This window comes from Sus scrofa, chromosome 1 (assembly GCF_000003025.6).
Source record: "Sus scrofa isolate TJ Tabasco breed Duroc chromosome 1, Sscrofa11.1, whole genome shotgun sequence".
NCBI classification, from domain to species: Eukaryota; Metazoa; Chordata; class Mammalia; order Artiodactyla; family Suidae; genus Sus; species Sus scrofa.
Window position 1 is genome coordinate 96,501,371 of NC_010443.5, and position 21,888 is coordinate 96,523,258.

Sequence of the window (21,888 nt, forward strand, 5' to 3'; positions counted from 1 at the left end):
ATACAGGCCTAAATGGGAGAGCAGGAATTCACAGTCCAATTGGTATTACTCTAAGACCATGCTAGCTCCGTCAAAGGTAGAATTGAGTCAAGTTTTAAATCTTCAAAGAGGTGAAAGAAGACTCACTAGAGTGTAGGAAAGTGACAATAGGATGTAGTAGATGAAGTCTGAGATAATGCAAAGAGGCCTCTGTCTAGGAAGATCTCAGGCAATTAGTGAAACTGGCAATGGGAGGAAACATACTAAGCTTAAGCGTCCCTGACGCCAGCTTATTTATCAACTCTGAACCCTTGGTGCCTGGACCATTGTCTGGACCACAGTAGATAGTAAAAAAATATATGCTGTGAGATTAAATGAATAAATAAAAGAACAAAGATGAACACATAGGTTTGGGAGGAAGGCAAGTTTAATTCTAGATGTGCTGGATTTGATGTACCTGTGGGTATTCAAAGTAGAGGCACTAAGAAAGGAAACCAGAGGGAAGTGGTGATTCTGAAGTCATCAATATTTAAAAAAAAAAAACAAAAACAAAAAACCAAAGCACACTCATGGATACTTCCACAGCACAGTAAGAAGAAAACCACACACTGATTCTGGGAACATGTAAAAGATGTCAGTATGAGAGGGCATGACTAGAGAGAAAGCAGTGGTACCCAAGGGAAGGAACAGTGCCACAGCCAAGAACAAAGCTGAATTTAGTCATCAGTCTTTGCAAGGTGTACGAGAAAGAACAGAACCATTCAAACCTGAATGTATTCAAGCCTCTGGTTTAGATTTTATCACCATCACAGTCAGAGGGGAGGAGCTAGATGCACAGCAATAGATTTCAAATTTGCTGCACACTGGAAACACTTGGGGAGCTTTATAAACTAGTGTTGTTGGATTCCATCTTCAGAAATTCTAATTAAATTGATATGAATGAAATCTAGGTATCTGGATTCTTAAAATCTCCCCAGTTGATTCCAATACGCAGCAGAGTTTGAGAACTTTGGGGACAGATATTAAATGATACCACAAAAGAAGCATAATCATCCAAATCCAAAATGGGTAAAAAGGTGTAATATGCTAAGATAGTCAAATGAGCCACCTTTTCCTAAGAAAGGGTAGAAAGTACTCTAAGAGCAGAACCAAAGCTCCTGGGAGAAGTCTTCAATTTTGGAACTGCAGCGAAGAAATTATAAGATGAGCCTGGAGCAGTAAAGTAGTGCTTATACATGAGTGGAGACATACCCAAAGGGCACACACCTCAAAGAATGGCCAAAGGGAGAACAGTCTGAGCAATCACATAAATTACTGTAGCACTGGGTATACCCCAGAGTACTCGAGGGCCCACTCAGACAAAAGCTGAATAAACGGAGGGAAAGGGACAGCTCTTCCTTAAAAAGAATAACTCCAAAGTGAAAAAGAGTAAGAACAGAAAATCACAGCATTGGAACGTAAGTGTGAGGAAGTAATTACTGAAGGCAAGATTCATGAGTGAACACTACCTTGGTGGGCAGCAATTTGAAGATAAACAGAGTACATCTCCAAATATACTTTCCTATCTTAATATCTCCAAGATACTTATTAATATCTCAAAGATACTAATATCTCCAAAATATCTCCAAGATACGTATTAATAACCAAAAAAAAGCAACTTTATAGTGCAGAAATCTGGTGGAAAGTACCTTACCCAAGTGATCGAGATTAACATCATCAAAAGTAAGATGTACCTGGAGTTCCCATCATGGCACAGTGGTTAACGAATCTGACTGGGGACCATGAAGTTGCGGGTTCGATCCCTGGCCTTGCTCAGTGGGTTGAGGATCCGGCGTTGCCGTGAGCTGCGGTGCAGGTTGCAGACGGACACGGCTCGGGATCCCGTGTTGCTGTGGCTCTGGCATAGGCCAGTGGCTGCGGCTCTGATTCGACCCCTAGCCTGGGAACCTCCATATGCCGCCAGAGCAGCCCTAGAAAAGGCAAAAAAAAAAAGAAAGTAAGATGTATCAACAATATGTAGCCCCTGACATGACACACTGAGAAGGGCATATAACTTGAGGTATTCTTGCCAAAAATGCATAATCTCAGTCTAGTCATGACAAAACATCAGACAAACCCAAGTTGAGGAACATTCTACAAAATACCTGACCAGTACTCTACAGAAGTATCAGAAGTTATGAGAGACAAGGGAAAAACAAGAATCCATCACAGACTGAAAGAGACTAAAGTAACGTAACTATTAAGTATGATTTGGGATCTTGGATTGGATCCAGGAACAGAAATTAATTAGCAGAAAAACTGGTGAAATGTGAACAAAATCTGTAGTTAAAATAAAGTCTTTAGTTAATATTATTGTACCAAGGTTAATTTCTTCGTTTTTGATAACTGCACTTATAATTATGCAAAATGTTAATATTAAGGAAAGCTGACTAAAGAGTGTATCTACTGTTTCTTCACAGCTTTTCTAAAAACTTATAATTACTTCAAAATAAAAAGGTTTTAGGAGTTCCTCCAGTGGTGCAATGGGATTGGCAGTATCTCTGGAGTGCTGGGATGCAGGTCCAATGCTCAGCATAGTGGGTTAAGGATCTGGCATTGCCACAGCTGTGGTATAGGTCACAACTGTGGCTTGGACCTGACCCCTGGCCTAGAAAGTCCACATGCTGTGGGGCAGCCAAAAAAGAGGAAAAAAAAAAAAAAATTTTAATAAAATTTTTTAAAAAATAAAAAGGTTTTAAAAATCTTAGGAGACATAAAAATGAAAAGTAATACATGGGCCATGTTTGAATTCTGAAACAAGAAAATGTGAAGATAGCCTAAGACATTGTTTTATATTCAAGAATTATTAATTTTTAGTATGATTATGTTAAAAATTAGAGATGTATCAAGTTATTTCTCAGTGAAATTAAATGATGACTGGAATTTGCTTTAAAATATTTCAGGAAAAAAAGTTGGGGGGTGGTCACATAGAGATTCCAAAATGTTGATAATTATTAAAGCTAAGTAATGGGGGGGAGCTAAGTAATGGGTACAAAACTGTTACTTCAACTTCTTAGGAAGGAGATTTCTTACTATTTGATTCCATAGCCCTGAAAAGGTTGGGGTTTGTATGTACATGTTTATGTGATTTATTGCATGTTCAATGGAGGATTACAAATAGCCTTACTTCTATGGCTAATTTTTTTTAATATTTATTGTGGTTAAATATTCATAAGAAAATGTATCTATCATGTTATCTATTCTAAAGCATATAAGTTCTGTGGCTTTAAGTACACTCACATTATAACCATCACAACCATCCATCTCTGGAACATAATGTAAATTTCATTCATTTTTTGAATAGTTGGTATATTCACATAGCTCATATTTAAAAAAGATACATATAAAAGGATTTAAAATGAAAAAACTCCCCCCAACTCTGATCGCAGCCACCTGATTCCCTTCTCCAGAGGTAGTTAATCATATTTGTCCATACATATCTTATGCACTTATGCAAGTTACATACACACACCCACCCACACACCTTTTCGAGGCAAATGGTACATACAATTCACAATTCCATGCTTTGGTTTGTTCATTTAAAAATATATCTTGATGAAAGTTCCCATCGTGGCTCAGCGGTAATGAACCTGACTAGGATCCATGAGGACGTGGGTTCGATCCTTGGCCTTACTCAGTGAGTCAAGGATCTGGCGTAGCCGTGAGCTGTGGTGTAGGTCACACATAAGGCTCGGATCCCATGTTGTTGTGGCTGTGGCGTAGGCCGGCAGCTGTAGCTCCAATTAGACCCCTAGCCTGGGAACTTCCATATGCTGCAGGTGTGGCCCTAAAAAAAACAAAAAAAAAGTATCTTGAATTCCCTATCTTTAAATCTGACTAAAAAATCCCCTTCCTTCAAAGACCCACCCAACACCCTAGAGAAGCTTTCCCAGATCACCAAGGTTAACAGTAATCACCTCCTCCTATAAATCAGCTCTTATTTGTCATTACTAAATTGGCTCTTTTCACATGAAGTCTTGCAATATTAATGATCATTTTACATACACAAATGGGTTCACTAAAAAGACTGCAAGCAATGGAGTTCCCATTTTGGCACAGCAGAAATGAATCCGACTAGTATCCATGAAGACCCAGGTTCGATTCCTGGCCTTGCTCAGTGGGTTAAAGGATCCAGCATTGCCATGAGTTGCAGTGTAGGTCGCAGACACGGCTCAAATCTGGCATTGCTGTGGCTGTTGTCTAGGCCAGCAGCTGTAGCTCCGGTTCGACCCCTAGTCTGGGAACCTCTATATGCCGCTAATGCAGCCCTAAAAAGCAAATAAAATGAAATAAACTGAAGAGGAACAGTATTTGAAAAAAAAAAAAAAAAAGGCTGCATGCAATAATGTTGAAAAGGGTCATGTCATATAATATAGTGCTTTGTACCTAATAAACACTCAGTAAATGTTCTCCAGCGAGAGATCATCAATGAGTAAGAAACATAATGATATGGATCCTTAACCTGCTGCACCACAAAGGAATTCCTCAGTCTTTAATATGTTAATGTGCACTGTCACTCTCCCAAGATGGTGGATCCAAATTTATGGGTCCCAGGACTCTTTAACAGCCTAACATCTTGAAGGTGCACTGCTGTTATGTACAGGAGTATGGGACACAGCTTTAGATTCTTCTAGTAATCACATCACTGCTCTCAACAAAGTCTCAAAATGTAGTTTTGTAGTTTGACCTGGTAAAGTTTGAGCTCCCAAAATATACTGCTTAGATAGGCTGGCTCTCCCACAAAGGGGAAAAAAGAGTTGAAAAAGAAGATCAAAAGAAAAAAAAGAATACTAAGGATTAGTCCAAAAGACCCAATACTCAAATAACAGGGGTTTCAGAAAAACAGAGAAAATTTAGAGGAGGAAATTATCAAAGTAAAATGAATGTAATAGATACAGTTCAAGTTCACCAGGGGCAAGACACTGCAGCAAGTTTTTATAAATTGGAGGTACTTTCGATCTTGGACACAGTTAATAAATCCAACTAACAAATAAACTAAATAAAAATAAACTAAAAAGTATACTGTATATCTAAAATCGTATCATTATTGTTGTTTTGTTATTCACTGATGATCCCTTGTTTGAGAACAACATTTACAAACTATTTATTAGACACAAAGCACTTTCACTCTAAAAATGCCTCTGTTGGGATGATAATAACATTTATGGTCATCCTATCTTTGGGCTATTCTCACAAGCTCTCTTTTTATGTTGTTATATTTGGAATAAAATTTTCACTTAAAAAAATTACTGCCAGGAGTTCCTGTCGTGGTGCAGTGGTTAATGAATCGACTAGGAACCATGAGGTGGCAGGTTCGATCCCTGATCCCTGGCCTTGCTCAGTGGGTTAAGGACCCAGCGTTGCCGTGAGCTGTGGTGTAGGTTGCAGACGCAGCATTGCTGCGGCTCTGGCGTAGGCTGGCGGCTATGGCTCCGATTGGACCCCTAGCCTGGGAACCTCCATATGCCGCGGGAGCGGCCCTAGAAAAGGGAAAAAGAAGAAAAAAAAAAAAATTACTGCCAAATGTGACAACAAACAATTCAAAGGGGTTTTATTCAAAAGTTAAAATCTTTTTCTAATACAGAATATTTGTTACATATTTAGCTAAAACCTCTGTCAAATTATACTATCCTTCTTAAGGAGAAATGGCCCAACTATCAAAGATTGAATTATGTCCTCCCAAAATTCATATGCCAAAGTCCTAATCCCCAATGCGACTGTTTGTGGAGATGGGGGCTTAATTAGGTAATTAAGAGGTAATTAAGATTAAATGAGGTCATAAGGATGGGGCCTTAATCCACTATGACTGGTGTCCTTATATAAGAGGAAAAGATACCAGGAATACACAGGCACACAGAGGAAAAGCCGTATGAGTACACAGAGCAAGGTGGCAGCTATCAGCGAGCCAAGGAGGCCTCAGAAGAAACCACATCTGTCAACACCCTAGTCTTGGACATCAAGCCTCATGATTTATGAGAAAATAAATTTCGGTTGATTAAGCCACCTAGTCTATGGTACTTTGTTATGGCAGCCTTGGCAGACTAATATTCCAACATTCTGGAGAAATACAGACCAAATATTCCTCTTACCTGGATATGCATATCTCTCTAACTTGTTGAGGTGTCAGAGCAAAAATAAAAAACTTCTCTTGAAATCGCTGAATACTGCTTTGAACTGGGGAAGAGAAAAAAAAAGAAAGATAATGTTCCAATAACAAATCCAAGGATATAAAAACCTGCAATAACCAAGCACTTGTGATAAAGAGCCTGCCAAATTCTGAAATTTTTATCGTTTAAATATGCCAAAATAAAGTACTCAGCTAAGATTCATCTTGGAATTATGACAGTAAAATCACTCTAAAGGAGGTTCAATTTTAAGCATTTATCACTCTTTATTCTAACACTAATTACAGTAAAAATATAATACAACCCTTGGAGATTACATTTTCCTTTTTTTTTTTTTAAAAAAAAAATTACATTTCATCCTGACTATATTATCACCTAACGAAAAATCTGAAGAAGTTGAAAACTCCCCCAGGAGAATTCTATCCAAGGTTCACGTGTCTTTTGTGTTTTCTGTTCGGTTCTTTTCTTTCTTTCTTTGCTGTGTCGTGTTTTCAATGCTTTATATTCAATTACATAGAACATTCATATAAGAGAAAATTTAAAACGCACTTCTGAGTTGATAGTTATTAAGATACAAAATAATTATTTCTATATAGAAGAACATCTACTTTAAAAAGATTACCTAATGAAGTCATCCCTCAGAATATTATTAAAAAACGGAAATTATTTTCTTCTCAAAGAACTTTAACAGATTTACACTGACCCATTATTCAATGATGTTCTAGTATTCATTAAAACAATAAATGCTGGGGAGTTCCTGTTGTGGCGCAGTGGTTAACAAATCCGACTAGGAACCATGAGGTTGCGGGTTCGGTCCCTGCCCTTGCTCAGTGGGTTAATGATCCGGCGTTGCCGTGAGCTGTGGTGTAGGTTGCAGACGCAGCTCGGATCCTGCATTGCTGTGACTCTGGCGCAGGCCGGGGGCTACAGCTCCGATTGGACCCCTAGCCTGGGAATCTCCATATGCCGCAGGAGCGGCCCAAGAAATAGCAAAAAGACAAAAAAACAAACAAACAAAAAAAAAAAAAAAACAATAAATGCTTTCAATAAACACTTGACTGAATATGTGTCTATATTTCAATATTCAAGTTTTTAGTTGTCTTTGAGCATTGCTTTATGTGAACATTTAAAAATGACTATCCTCCTAGTTCCAAAATCTCCCTAATTTTATGAGATTTAAACAGAATATAGCCAACTTGAATCATCTGAAAGAATTTTATCTATTCAGAAAAAATCACTATTAATAATCATCAATAAGGAATTCCCACTGTGGCTCAGAGGGTTAAGAACCCAATTATTATCCATGAGGATGAGGGTTCAATCCCTGCCTCGCTCAGTGGGTTAAAAGATCCATTGTAGCCGCAAGCTGCATCGCAAGTCACAGACACGGCTCAGATCTGGCATGGCTGTGGCAGCTGCAGCTCTGATTCGACCTCTAGCCTGGGAACTTTCATATGCCGCAGGTGCAGCCCTAAAAAGACCAAAAACAGCGACATTTAATACTAAAATATTTTTTTCCCTGTACAACAGCTGCAAAAATCATTTGGGGAAGGTAGAGTATTGAGGTTTCACACTTTTTGTAAAACAGTGACTTTAATTCAGAATTATGAAAGAAGAGAATCATTAACAATTGTTCGATCATTAGAAATCATTCATTTCATTTATCTCAAGTCTCATCTTTACCCCCTATATCCAGTTAGGCATTACATTTTCTTTGGCTGCTTGCTCTCCATTTTTACTACCACCACCCTACTCAAAACCTATTAATAAAAAAAAAATTTTAATTTAAAAAAAAAAAACTATTAATACCTTACACAAATGAAGAAGCAACCCTGCCCCTCTGCCGGTCTTCTATCAGAACACAAGTGCAAAGCCTGTCATCCTCAGCATCACTTTCACCATCATCTTCAGCTCAAAAATGCTAAGCAGTGTCCGATCTTTGAATGAACCAAGTCTAAACTCCTTTAACTGTAAGACCCTCCATACAGCAGCTTCAACTCTTTCCTACAATTCCAATGTCTCCCCAAGTCTTACTCATAACTGTACCATTTTTATTTCTAGTCCTGAGGCTACCCACAGTTCTCCTCTTTCTTGATATTTAACTCTCCTATAAATGTAATCAATTCAAAGCAGACACATTCATCCTTCAAAGTTGACTCAGGCCTCACTCCTACTCCAAAAAGTCTTAATTAAGACTTTTCACCTTCATTAGGTCAATATAATATTTGAGCTTTAGTTTCATAAGTTATAGGGCTTCATCATAAGGGCATGTAACTACTTGCTACTTTCTTCTCATGATAACATTATCTCCCCAACTAAATAGCAAACTTCCTAAAGCCCATCCCATCCTCCAACTTCTCCATTAGACTGACTGTATCCAAATTAAATCATTATACTCTTGTTAACTGAATTAACAGAAATAAAACATATAGTGTCCGAATTTCTCCCTGGAAGTAAGAGTCTATTTCAATGGCTTTACATTAATGTGCATATCACTTTAAACCTGTTTAACTGTACCCAGAGGCTTAATGAATATATCCGAATATTCAGGAATTTAAGGATGTGAAAAAATATTGACGCTCATTAATTTTTCACCTATCAGAGTAGCAAATATTAAAAGACCAATAATACAATTTGATGACATGTAGGGAAAATAATACATTCATACATCATTGGGAGTATAAATTGGAGGCGTTCCCACTATGGCTCAGTGGGTTAAGAACCCGACGTAGTCTCTGTGAAGACGAAGGTTCCATCCCTGGCCTGACTCAGTGGGTTAGGGATCCAGCATTGACTCAAGGTGCACTGTAGGTTGCAGACGCAGCTTGGATCCAGTGTTGCTATGGCTGTAGCAGAGGCCTGCAGCTGCAGCTCAGATTCGACTCCCTAGCCTGGAAACTTCTATATGCCACAGGTGCAGCCGTAAAAAAATAAATAAGTACAATGCCTTTGAAGCAACTGCCAAATTTCCCTACAAAAGCTGAATCATCAAAATATTAAACACCCGTAGTCCTGACCCAACAAATTCCTATCTAGGCATTTGTATTTCATAAATATGCATGCAGGTATTCAGTAACACATGCAAAAATGCTCACAGTAGTAATGTCTGTAGGAGTTCAAGAACAGTGCCCAAGACATGTTATATACTAAAATACTTCTGAATACATAATAAAACTGAAACTCACTAAAAATGTATAGCAACAGAATACTGGTTCAGTTAAGGTACACCTACAAAATAACTGATCTACTACAATCCACAGATTTGTAACACATTTCTAAGAAATACAGTTAAGAAAGACTGCCACAGTGCAGAATTCCAGAGGACGCTTTTCACAGTGGATCTAAGCAGAAAAATGTCCTCCCTTCCATTAGAAATGTGCTGAAGTGGCTCTACAGTTGGAAAAAGCTTTTTTAATGAAGGGGAACAGAAAAGAGAGACAACATGCAAAGAAACAATTAGTGATATGACTCTAGCTGCGTAATAAATGAGGTTACAAATGAATTACCCTTTTGTTAATAGTAAAACCTCAGCTACAGAGCACCTCGTTTAGTATTATTGTGTACACTCACGTTTTCTAGATGCCACCATGTGTCAATTTAAATGCTAAAATATTTTTATTTAAACCATTTGAATGGAAATAATACCAAAACTCAAAACTATATAATAGTATCTTCTTAAGTAGAATACAGTCATTGTGGTTGTTTGGGGGTTTTATTTAGCATCAGTATATGCATCTTGCTGTAACAGTAATTCCCTACAGGGCTACTGGTTTCAATATTCCCAAGAGGTTCTGGAAGGACATTTTTTATTTTTTGTTTCTGTTTTTTTTCTACCAGGGTTTTTCCAGTCTCTCCTGTGTTGTTAAATAATTCCTGCTTAACCATGTACTGATGGCTTAAAAATCATCTAATCAACTATATATTAAATCAAGAATATATAGTGGCCAACACAATGGCCCACAGATGTCAAGAATGTGTACTCTGAAATATAGATTTGTTATCTCTTTCTTTTTTTTTTTAAGGGCTATACCCTTGGTATATGGAAGTTCCCAGGCTAGGGGTCAAATCAGATCTGTAGGTGCCAGTTTACATCCCAGTCACAGCAATGCCAGATCCTTAACCCACTGAGCGAGGCCGGGGATTGAACCTGCATCCTCATGGATACTATGAGGGGTTCATTCATTCATCATTGGGTTCATTGCCGCTGACCCATGATGGGAACTCCTGTTATCTCTTTCAACTTCTGAGGCTTCCTAATTCTCGGATCCCAAATGTAAATCGGTTTCTCCATAAGAGTGTTCCAAAGAGGTGAATTTACCCATAATTTTTACTTTTATAAGTATTTTCAACATAATTATAACCAAATCATTTAAAAATTAAGGCAATTCTGAATGTCATTACATTGCCTCAGACATTATGGCACTAAAAATTTTCAAGTCAAGTCGTTACTGGAAATGATTAGATTTTTCCGCTTTTATTTGACAGACTATATGGTATTATGCTGATTTTTTAACTTTCTACTTTAAAGTCTTAAGTAGCCTTTCTTAGATCACTGTTTTATCAATCCCAAATAATAAGGCTATAAACATTAAGAAAACTCCTTTTTTCTTTTTTGGGAAGACAGGATAAGGAAATGTTTAAGCCTTGTTTGAAAACAAGAATCAGTTTATAAAGTTTATAAAAACAATGATAGGCAGGACTCTTGAAAAACATGTATTAATCAATTTTTTTTTTTTTTTTTTGCTTTTTTTGGGGCCACACTTGTAGATATGTAAGTCCCCAGGCTAGGGGCTGAATCAGAGCAGTAGGCACCTTACGCCACAGGAACGCTTGATCCAAGCCATGTCTGCCACCTACGTCATGGCTCACAGCAGCGCCAGACCTTAACCCACTGAGCAGGGCTAGGGATCGAAACCGCATCTTCACGGATAATAACCAGGTTTGTTACTATGGCGCCATAACAGGAACTTCTGAATCAACAATTTTTTAGCTCAGGATAAAAAGGTTACTTTATAAGCCCTGAGATTATATGTACTTCTTACAGTCTAATGTAAACGATAAGCAAAAGGCAGGTATTTCTTAACCACTCTTCAACACTCTCCAACCTTATCTTATTTAAGCCAAATGAGAGACACAAGTTTTATTTTAGTAAACTTATCAAAGGCCTACTACTTTCCTTCAACCTTCTCAAAGTTAACGAAAGAGAAACTCTATGATGAATACAGACAAGTAAGAAAATTCCTATTTCTACTTCTGAACAAAGGAAAGTATGGAAAGAAAAAAACAAAGCCTCTTCAGAGTTCACTAGCACACCATGATCCTAATAAGGAGCAGAGAAGAAGCTGCTGTATCTCTTGCTGCATCTTCTCTCCATCAGCAGTCATCTTCCTTCTAGGCACTCAACCTGGCTCTGAAACACCTCCCACTGTAACCAGGAGCCCACACAGCCTCTTATTCTCAGTCCTGCCTTAGCCATATTCCTGAGGAGTTCCATGAGGTAGGGTCACCTAAGCACATTACTGGTCTGAATCTTTCTGAAAACACATACAGAGAAATAAATTTGCAATAATCTCTAAGAAACACGGGAATGAGCCATGATACTGTACACTGGTATCAACCAAAAACCACAAAAAATGGGGAAAAATTAAGAAATGCATTATGGAGTCACTTTAACCAGATAAATGAACCAATTTAAAAAAAAAAGTAAAAAATGAAAGTAAAATTGTAAAGGAAAAGCAACTGGGTAATAAACATTTTATTTATTTATTTTTTTTTTTTACTTTTTTGCCTTTTTGTCTTTTGTTGTTGTTGTTGCTATTTCTTGGGCTGCTCCCGCGGCATATGGAGGTTCCCAGGCTAGGGGTTGAATCGGAGCTGTAGCCACCGGCCTACGCCAGAGCCACAGCAACGCAGGATCCGAGCCACGTCTGCAACCTACACCACAGCTCACGGCAACGCCGGATCGTTAACCCACTGAGCAAGGGCAGGGACCGAACCCGCAACCTCATGGTTCCTAGTCGGATTCGTTAACCACTGCGCCACGACGGGAACTCCTATTTTTTTTATAAATTTGTACTTATTTATTTTTGTCTTTTTGCCATTTCTTGGGCCGCTCCCGCGGCATACGGAGGTTCCCAGGCTAGGGGTCCAATTGGAGCTGTAGCTGCCAGCCTACGCCAGAGCCACAGCAACGCAGGATCCGAGCTGTGTCTGCGACCTACACCACAGCTCACGACAACACCGGATCGTTAACCCACTGAGCAAGGGCAGGGATTGAACCCACAACCTCATGGTTCTTAGTCGGATTAGTTAACCACTGCGCCACAACAGGAAATCCAGGTAATAAACATTTCAAATGTTTGCTCCTATTACTAATTTTTTAAAAATCTAAAAAATATCTAAATAAATAAAAAATCTAAACAAGATACAAGTTTTCATCTATCGAAATTGCAAAGATCAATAAACGCAGGAAGTCAGAGCGCAATTAGAAAAATTTTCTCACTTTGTGGCACTTAAACACACTTTGTGGAATTTAAACTCACACAGCTATTCTGGAAACTAGCAATATGTTTCAAGAGTTCTCATTCTTTGATGCAGTAATTCAGCTCACAGGGCTTTGTACAAATAATAAAATGCAAACAAACACAGAACCTTTACTTCAGAATGAATGTAATGAAGGCATAAAATGCAGTGCTGTACCTGCCTGGCTCAGTTTTGCTCAACAAAAACAAAGCAAGGAGAAAGGGACTGGGATAGGCACAGCCATCAGGCCATACTGACTGACCCCATTACTCAGCCTTGCTCCCTTAAAACTTCCTTCTAGCTCAACCACAGTGTACAAGTATAATCCTATACAAAACCAAGAAAGTATGCTGACAGACTTGAGAGTTTTCAAATGACTTGAAACAAAAGGGTTCTTCTTCAAATACTTCTGTAAATAGTTTCATTAGACAGTAAGAAATTATGTCATTACAACACAGAAGTCATCAACCTAGGTAAAAATTTGTTAAAGTCACATGTATCAAAATCTACTAACATAAAACTTATTACATTTTCTGAGCAATGGCTATTAAAACATGTATCAAGTGAAGTTCCCATTGTGGCTTAGTGGAAATGAATCCAACTAGGAACCATGAGGTTGCAGGTTCGATCCCTGGCCTCGCTCAGTGGGTTAAGAATCTGGCATTGCCATAAGCTGTGGTGTAGGTCACAGATGCAGTTGAGATCCTGCATTGCTGTGGCTGTGGCACAGGCTGGTGGCTACAACTCCAATTAGACCCCTAACCTGGGAACCTCCATATGTTGCAGGTGCAGCCCTAGAAAAGACAAAAAGACAAAAATAAATAAATAAATAAAAAATAAAGCATGTCTCAAACGCTGTCACTTTAGGAAAAAGTATAAAAGGATTATTTCTTAGGAAAACAGTTTAAAAGCAGAAACTGTTAAACAGAAACGAAGTCTTTTTGTAAAAATATCAAAAGTATCAAAAGGTGGAAATCATAGGCAATAAATAAGATTTGCATCTGTCCATAAACACACAGAAGCAATTTGAGTTCTAAGCTATAAAAAGAAAGCTTGATCAATAAAAGTTTTATATTAGATTTCTGTCATGGTTGCCTTTTTTTTTTTTTTTTTTTTTTTTGGGTCTTTTTATGGCCGCACCTATGGCACATGGAAGTTCCCAGGATAGGGGTCTAATCAGAGCTACAGCCGCCAGCCACAGCCACAGCCACACCAGATCTGAGCCACGTCTGCCACCTATACCACAGCTAACAGCAACACCTGATCCTTAACCAACGGAGCAACACCAGGGATTGAACCCTGGCCCTCATGGATGCTAGTTGGGTTCGTTAACCACTAAGCCATGATGGGAACTCCCAATTTTTTTAAATCTATACATTTAGACATTTGGCATTTTAATGCCTCAATTTTATACTATTAATAGCAAACCATTAATAGTTGAAGGCCTCTTGCTTTATTTACTCGCTTGTCCAGAAGAAACTGATTTCTCTACCACTTACCTAAACTTGTGGGCTTGATAAGAACATCAAGGACATCATAAAAGGGCAAGTTTTTTAACTGCACGTCAGGATGGACAGGAGGAATTGGGGGAGATGGCTGCTGCATCTCAAAGGTGGGTTTAGTATCTTGAAGCAGCACTGAACCAACAGGAGAGGGCGGTGAGTGAGGTGTAACTGAAGTGGAAGGCAACGAGTGGATTCCAGCCACAGCCAAGTCAGGTTCTACAGGCGATGAGCTACCATCCAAACTGAAGACCGATGATTTGATTGTGGATAAATCAGAAAGGCCTTCAAGAGTCCGTGGGTATCGGCGTCTATACAGTTCTCGGATTTTAATCTGAACCGCAGGGCTGCAGCCGCTCTTCAATAAATGCAGCGCCCTCATCAGGAGGTCATGCTTGCGTCCACTTTTATTCCGTCCAGCAAAGCCTAGTAACACTTGTAGTTCAGAAACCCTAAAACTAGAAACCATATTCTAAAAGGAAAGGAAAAAAAAAGGGATATAAGCCAAGTCAGCCTCAAGCATTATAAAAACCCTATCTAAAACATACTGTAAAATCTGATTTTTTATCCAGCATTCATCCACAGGCATGTGCTAGTAACCAGCATTTTCACATATTACTTAAAATTGTTACTCTTTATAAAGCCATACCCTCTCCCAATTACTTCAAGTTATCGTGTTAATTATGTTTTGCTGTACTCAATTTTGGTATACTATGATCTATTGGTTTCTATTAACCACCTCATTATCTGATTATGCTCAAGTGTTAACCCATATTTGCTTTATGACTATGAAATCTATAACCAATGAAAATGTTCCTCGTCAAAACTAAGCCCTATCAATACACAATGTAATGTCTGTTACAGTATTAACACAATAAACTAAACAAAAATTAGGTTTCTGCAACCCTATTATCTGTAACTTCTGATACTAAACAGGAAATCTACAAAATCAAGGCAGAATTGTAATCCAAAAATCCAATTTTCACCCCAATTCAATTCTTAAGGAACAGATAACTTCAGTAGGATATTTTTAAGTATTAAAGCTAAAAATCACATCCATCTTATTTAGCAAACTTCTAAACTGACTGAAATTCCCAGCCAAGTATCCAATGTGAAAAACACCTTGAACAGAAAGAATATGAGTGGTTGTAAATCTTAAAGGGCAAGATTCCCTCCTTGCCACTCTACCGACTTGTTCTCAGACATAAAAGATCATAAGTGGTTCTTGCTTTACGTTCTCACCTTCTATTTATTCAACAAAACCTAGTAAATTCTTCCGACCACTTGTTGCCTCATAAATCCCTCTCAAGTCACTTTCAGTCAACTCTGAACGTGGAGGTAAACTACACTGGGGTCAGAGTGAACTGTACCACACAGGCATCACCTGGCCAGAAAGAGTAAGATCTGGATCTGACCAAAAGCTCTTTCAGAAACTGACATTAGGGAGACCTTCCCTGTCCCCTCCCTTGGCGTTGCACACCCTACAGCTGGCTGGGATTCCTTTTCAACCTGCTAAGTATGGAGGAGCAGTACCTACAGTTGCCAGTGATTCACAATAATCTTCCCTTCTGCACTTTCAAGTTTCACTGACAGCCCAGGCGCACCTGTTAAAACTCTGACTGGCTTTTAAAATAGTTGTTGAGAACACTTGCTAGTTTTCCAAAATGCAAATAAATTTAAATAAATCAGAGTAATCTGCATGGACATGCTGAATTATAATTCTACTTCATATACTACGTCTCCAAATTTCATACTGTACAAGTCAGAGAATATTAAGTTGTAATTCTAGCAAACCACTTTATACTCTTGATAGAGCTATCCAATAGAAACAGGGACCAGAGGGAGTTCCCTTCATGGCTCAGCAGTTAATGAACCCAACTAGGATCCATGAGAATGTGGGTTCAATCCCTGGCCTCGTTCAGTGGGTTATGGATCTGGCATTGCCTGAGTTCTGGTGTAGGTCGCAGACGCAGCTCGGATCCCACGTTGCTGTGGCTATGGTGTAGGCCGGCAGCTGCAGCTCCAATTAGATCCCTAGCCTGGGAACCTCCACATCCTGCAGGTGCGGCCCTAAAAAAAAAAAAAAAAAAAAAAAAGGAAGAAAGAAACAGGAACCATCTATATAATTCTAAATTTTCCAGTAGCCACATGAAAATAAATTTTAAATTAATTTGAATAATATGCTTTATTTAACCCAAAATATCAAAAGTATTATTTCAACATGTAAGCAATTTCTGTGATTTAAAAAGTCATTTTTAAATGCCCATGAGATATTTTTCATACTAAGACTTCAATATCCACTGTGTATTTTATACTGAGAGCATAACTCAATTCAGACTAACCCATTTCAAGAGCTTAGGGAGTCACATGTGGCTAGTAGCTACCACACTGGACAGTATGGCTCTAAATCACACTCTAATAGCAGCGTATGTCACAAATACCAAGATCACTATACTTTAACTCGCTTCATTCCCCACATGTGTAAGTGGAAGATTTTATTTATCTTAGCCCTATGCTATGGAAAATGAAGAAGGAAAACAAGAAAATCTGGGGTCTATCTCATGACACACCAGTCACAGTCAAGGTTTCATACATAATAAGGACTATGACGACTATGACAACTTTTCAGGAAGTTTCCTCCCAAGCAAGAAATGCAATGCATCTTTCCCAAAGTCCTCAATCCTAAAAGATACCTCAACTGAAATTTGCTTACATTACAGTAGCATAAATGACATTAAAACATGGAGAACACTAACAATAACAACGGCAGTCACAAAAGATACACGCTATCTGGGATTCCTTCCAAAGAAATCAAACTAACTCAGAACTCACTATTTTGCTTCTTCCTCCTTATATTTTCCAGTATTCTTCATTTTAAGGATGCTTGTTTTTACTTGAATGACAAAGTAGAGCACAAGGTCACCCTAAGCTTGACTTTCAAAAAGGAATTTCTGGGAGGCCTCATACTACTTATTTCCAATGGTAACTTTATTTGGCAAAGAATGCTTTATTTACCAAAGAATGTAATTGGTCTAATAGCTATTATAAACATACAAATGAAAAGGAAGAAATAGAGAAAGACTAACAACTATGACTGCAGTACCGCAGGATTCTGAAGCAAAACAGAAATCCCTTGATTTGGGGAGGGGCAAAGGAAGGTCTTTGCATTGCAAAAGGCTGCAAAGATAAAGCACTGACAGGCACTTGCTCAGAGGATGGCTCTGAGAGTCAGTGGTATCCTGTGGAAAACTTCACACCAGCAATCAGTAGGTGAAGGTCAAGTGCTGGCATCAAGACTAGGACCTTGGCAGAGTCACATCAACTTGCTGGTCTTCAATTCTATTTTAAGACAACAGCGACAAAATGCTCCTTTATTTAGCTTTACTATTAGATATTCTCTAAGGAGCTTACTAAGTCAGATTCTACGAATTATGTAATTGGCAAACCTTATTGGATCCTACTTCCTAAAGTGATGCCTATCTTTATTTAACTCTGTCTTCAACCAATTTCAAGAGTCACCAGGAAAGGTGAGCATGCTATGAATACTACCAAGAAGGGATTTCAGCTATTGTTTTCCACCAACCTCTATATGTCTACCTTTTCAGTACAATTTTTTTTTCAAGTGCGTTTTATCCAGACTATCCTGATGCCTCCCAAAGTCTGCTCTCTAATACTTCAGTTATAACTGCTATATGCTCTACGCGGAGGAATTTCTCAATAACTATTTGCTAACTGACTTTAAGGAAATTCATAAACTACAGAGAATTATATTAGCACAACTGATTCTTAAAAAGATAAACAATCTGATTTTTTTTTTTTTTTTTTTTTGCCACTTCTAGGGCCACTTTTTTTTTCGCCACTTCCGCGGCATATGGAGGTTCCCAGGCTACGGGTGGAATCGGAGCTATGGCTGCCAGCCTACACCAGAGCCACAGCAACACCAGATCCAAGCCGTGTCTGCGACCTACACTACAGCTCACGGCAACACCGGATCCTTAACCCGCTGAGCAAGGCCAGGGATCGAACCCGCAACCTCATGGTTCCTAGTTGGATTCATTAACCCCTGAGCCACGACGGGAATGCCCAACAATCTGATTTCTAAAAGAAAAGCTAAATAAGACTAACTTTAAATCAACAGTTTTCTTTATCAAATGTAAGGAACACAAAATTACTTAAAAATGTTAAAGCTAGGACTTTATATTGTAGGAGAAAACATCCCAATAAAATGTAGAAAGGAGAGACCCCAGCCATGATGACTAAGCAAAGTCTAGCCAACTGCCCCAACCAGTCCTCCCCCATGCATCTGCTTCTGTAAATTTGTTTCCGCATCTACTACCTTGCCTGACGTCACTCCAGTCCAACTAGCCAAGCTTGGACCCGGAAGACATAGCCCATAAAAGCCTTGTGAAACCCTTCTTCCGGGCTCAGACTCTGGAGAGCGATCTCCTCTGAGCCCGCCAGCGTAATAAACCTGAGTTCTCCAACTCTCCGAGTGCTCGCTTGGTTTCTCGCCGGGTAAAAGAGCTGATCCACTATAGCCACAGAGCTGCTGGAGCTGGTACGCTACAGCCACGGGGCTGTCGCCAGAGCTGATACGCTGCCACACAGGGCTGCTGGGTATCTGCTGTAACAATATAATAATTGAAACACAGAACTGAAGGCAAGATGAAGGTGCTATGAAAACTGCCAAAAAGAGGAGTTCCCATTGTGGCTCAGTGGCTAACAAATCTGACTAGGAACCAGGAGGTTAAGGGTTCGATCCCTGCCTCGCTCAGTGGGTTAAGGATCTGGCGTGCCGTGAGCTGTGCTGTAGGCTGCAGATGTGGCTCGGATCTCGAGGTGCTGTGGCTCTGGCATAGGGCAGTGGCTATAGCTGTGATTAGACCCCTAGACTGAGAACCTCCATATGCTGCGGGAGCAGCCCTAGAAAGATAAAAAGACAAAAAAAAAAAAAAAAGACAAAAAAAAAGAAAATTGCCAAAAAGAGCACAGAATTTGAGGACACTCTGGTAGGTTAGAAGTCATGGTAAAGATCAATACAATTTCGTATATTCTCCATCTGCTATGATGTATAATATGGGGAAAGGAGAGGAGCTGCCGAGTGAAACTGACAACTTCTGTTATTAACATTGCCTATCCCAGTTACAACATTAAAACAATCTGTACCTTCATTTGTAAGTACAAGCTGATTTCAAAAAACATCAGATATATAATCAACACATCTAATGTGTGACTGAGCTGATGCCATAAGAGAAACTATGTGGCAAATTAGATATTCCAATTTCAGCAGTCATAAGAGGCCCCAATTCCAAGCCCTGTATTCCTGTGAAATCCAGTATTCCCTATAACTAAAATCCCTTTTTATTTGAAAGACTTGGCATGGGGAGTTCTTGTCGTGGCTCAGTGGTTAACAAATCCGACTAGGAACCATGAGGTTGCAGGTTCGATCCCTGGCTTCACTCAGTGGGTTAAGAATCCGGCGTTGCCAAGAGCTGTGGTGTAGGCCAGCAGCTATGGCTGTAACTGGACCCCTAGCCTAAGAAGCTCCATATGCTGCAGGTGCGGCCCTAAAAAGACAAAGAAGAAAAAAAAAAGAAAGAAAAAGAAAACTTGACTTAGAAAACAAAATTCAAAAAGCCTGAAATGTCGGACCAAAAAAAAAAAGAAAACAAATACAGTCCTGAGAATGAGAAAAGGAACAAAAAGATCACAAATACTAAGCAAATTTCTTTAAACAAAGAGAACAGCACATGCCTCTATAATCTAATAAATGAAAGATACAGATAAGGAGTTACTCTTGTCACTCAGTGAAAACTAACCTGACTAGTAACCATGAGGTTGCGGGTTCAATCCCTGGCCTTGCTCAATGGGTTAAGGATCCAGCACTGCTGTGAGCTGTGGTGTAGATCAAGACACAGCTTGGATCCCGCGTGCTGTGGCTGTGGTGTAGGCAGGCCCTGTAGCTCTGATTTGACCCCTAGCCTGGGAACCTCCATATGCCGAGGGTGCAGTCCTAAAAAGCAATGGCAAAAAAAAAAAAAAAAAAAAAAAGATACAGATAACAGTTATTTGCTAAAAAAATAAATTACTCAATCTGATTCAAGAGGTATATTATCTTTGTCCCTGACCACTTCCAAAAGTATCTGCCCAGCCAAGATAGCTTAATAAATTCTACTAAATCTTGAAGGAAAAGATGGAATTCTGTTCTTTAAACTGTGCAAGAGGATATGAGTCAGAAAATTAAATACATGTTAGAAGAGAAACATGGAAAAAAACTGTTGAACACAAAACATAAATTTCTTAAATATGGCAATTATTGTTTTAAAACTTCAGCAGGGGAGTCCACTCATTCAACTTTGAAAGTTTATGCAAAAGCCTGATGAAAGCGGGGGACCCCCCAGAGCACTACCTATTCTTTCTCATTTCCCAAAACAGGTGATAATGAATCTTTTTGTAACACGCCAATGTTTCTTTGGGGGGGGGGAGGTGATGTGCCCGCTGTATAAAGAATTTCCTAGGCCAAGAATCAAACCTGAGCTGTGGCAGTGACAAACTGAGTTATTAACCACTAGGCCACAAAGGAACTATGGACACATCAATGTTTCTTAAGAGTACAGAAACAGGAGTTCCCGTCGTGGCGCAGTGGTTAACGAATCCGACTAGGAACCACGAGGTTGCGGGTTGGATCCCTGCCCTTGCTCGGTGGGTTAACGTTCCGGCGTTGCCGTGTGCTGTGGTGTAGGTCGCAGATGTGGCTCGGATCCCGTGTTGCTGTGGCTCTGGTGTAGGCCGGTGGCTCCAGCTCCGATTCGACCCCTAGCCTGCAAACCTCCATATGCCACAGGAGCGGCCCAAAGAAATAGCAAAAAGACAAAAAAAAAAAAAAAAAAAAAAAGAAAAGAAAAGTACAGAAACAGATGCCCTCAAAGTACCCAAATATAGTTTAATCTACAAAAATAAAAATGACTTAACATAAATTTAATAAATTACTTAAGATGACTTCTGCCCTTATAGTGACATACTGAAATATTTATGGATAAAACTATAAAATACATGAAATTTCCTTTAAAATCATTTGGGAGAGTAGGTAGGGACATACAAGAAAAAAGACCAGAGTTGATAACTGCTGAAGTTGGGTATTGGGTACATGGGGAATTCTCTCCCTTTGTTAAATTAGAATGTTTCCATAATAAAAAGTTCGTTGAATAGGGAAAACTGGTTGTGGGGGATATGGCATTTGTACTACTTTCCCAACTTTTCTATTCTATATTAATTAAACAAAAAAATGTCAACTTGTTTGAAGCTAAGATTAAAAAGACTGTGATCTAAATAGCATTTCCGGAGTTCCCGTCGTGGCGCAGTGGTTAACGAATCCAACTAGGAACCATGAAGTTGAGGGTTCGGTCCCTGCCCTTGCTCGGTGGGTTAACGATCCGGCGTTGCCCTGAGCTGTGGTGTAGGTTGCAGACGCGGCTCGGATCCAGCGTTGCTGTGGCTCTGGTGTAGGCCGGCGGCTCCAGCTCCGATTTGACCCCTAGCCTGGGAATCTCCATATGCCGCGGGAGCGGCCCAAAGAAATAGCAAAAAGACCGAAAAATAAATAAATAAATAAATACATAAATAGCATTTCCCACAAATGGAACTCAAGCTCCTTGAGGAATGGCTAACTGAAAGTCTAGGGCAGAAAATGCACAAGATGAGCCTAGAACATTTTATCCATA

The 21,888-nt window shown here is 39.2% G+C and overlaps 1 protein-coding gene across 11 annotated transcripts in view; it reads right to left on the reverse strand.

The window, feature by feature from the left end:
* PIAS2 (protein inhibitor of activated STAT 2) overlaps window positions 1–21,888 on the reverse strand; it is a 144,164-nt gene that overhangs the window by 99,736 nt on the left and 22,540 nt on the right. For all 11 annotated transcript variants that reach the window (XR_002344194.1, XR_002344195.1, XR_002344196.1 and 8 more), the window contains 2 exons: window positions 14,165–14,639; window positions 6,108–6,192 (listed from right to left, as the gene is read on the reverse strand). Coding sequence is in view for 8 of the 11 variants with exons in the window: in XM_021092649.1 (XP_020948308.1) it covers window positions 6,108–6,192; window positions 14,165–14,639 (560 nt within the window). In the remaining 3 variants the exon portion in view is untranslated. The remainder of the gene's footprint in view (window positions 1–6,107; window positions 6,193–14,164; window positions 14,640–21,888) is intronic.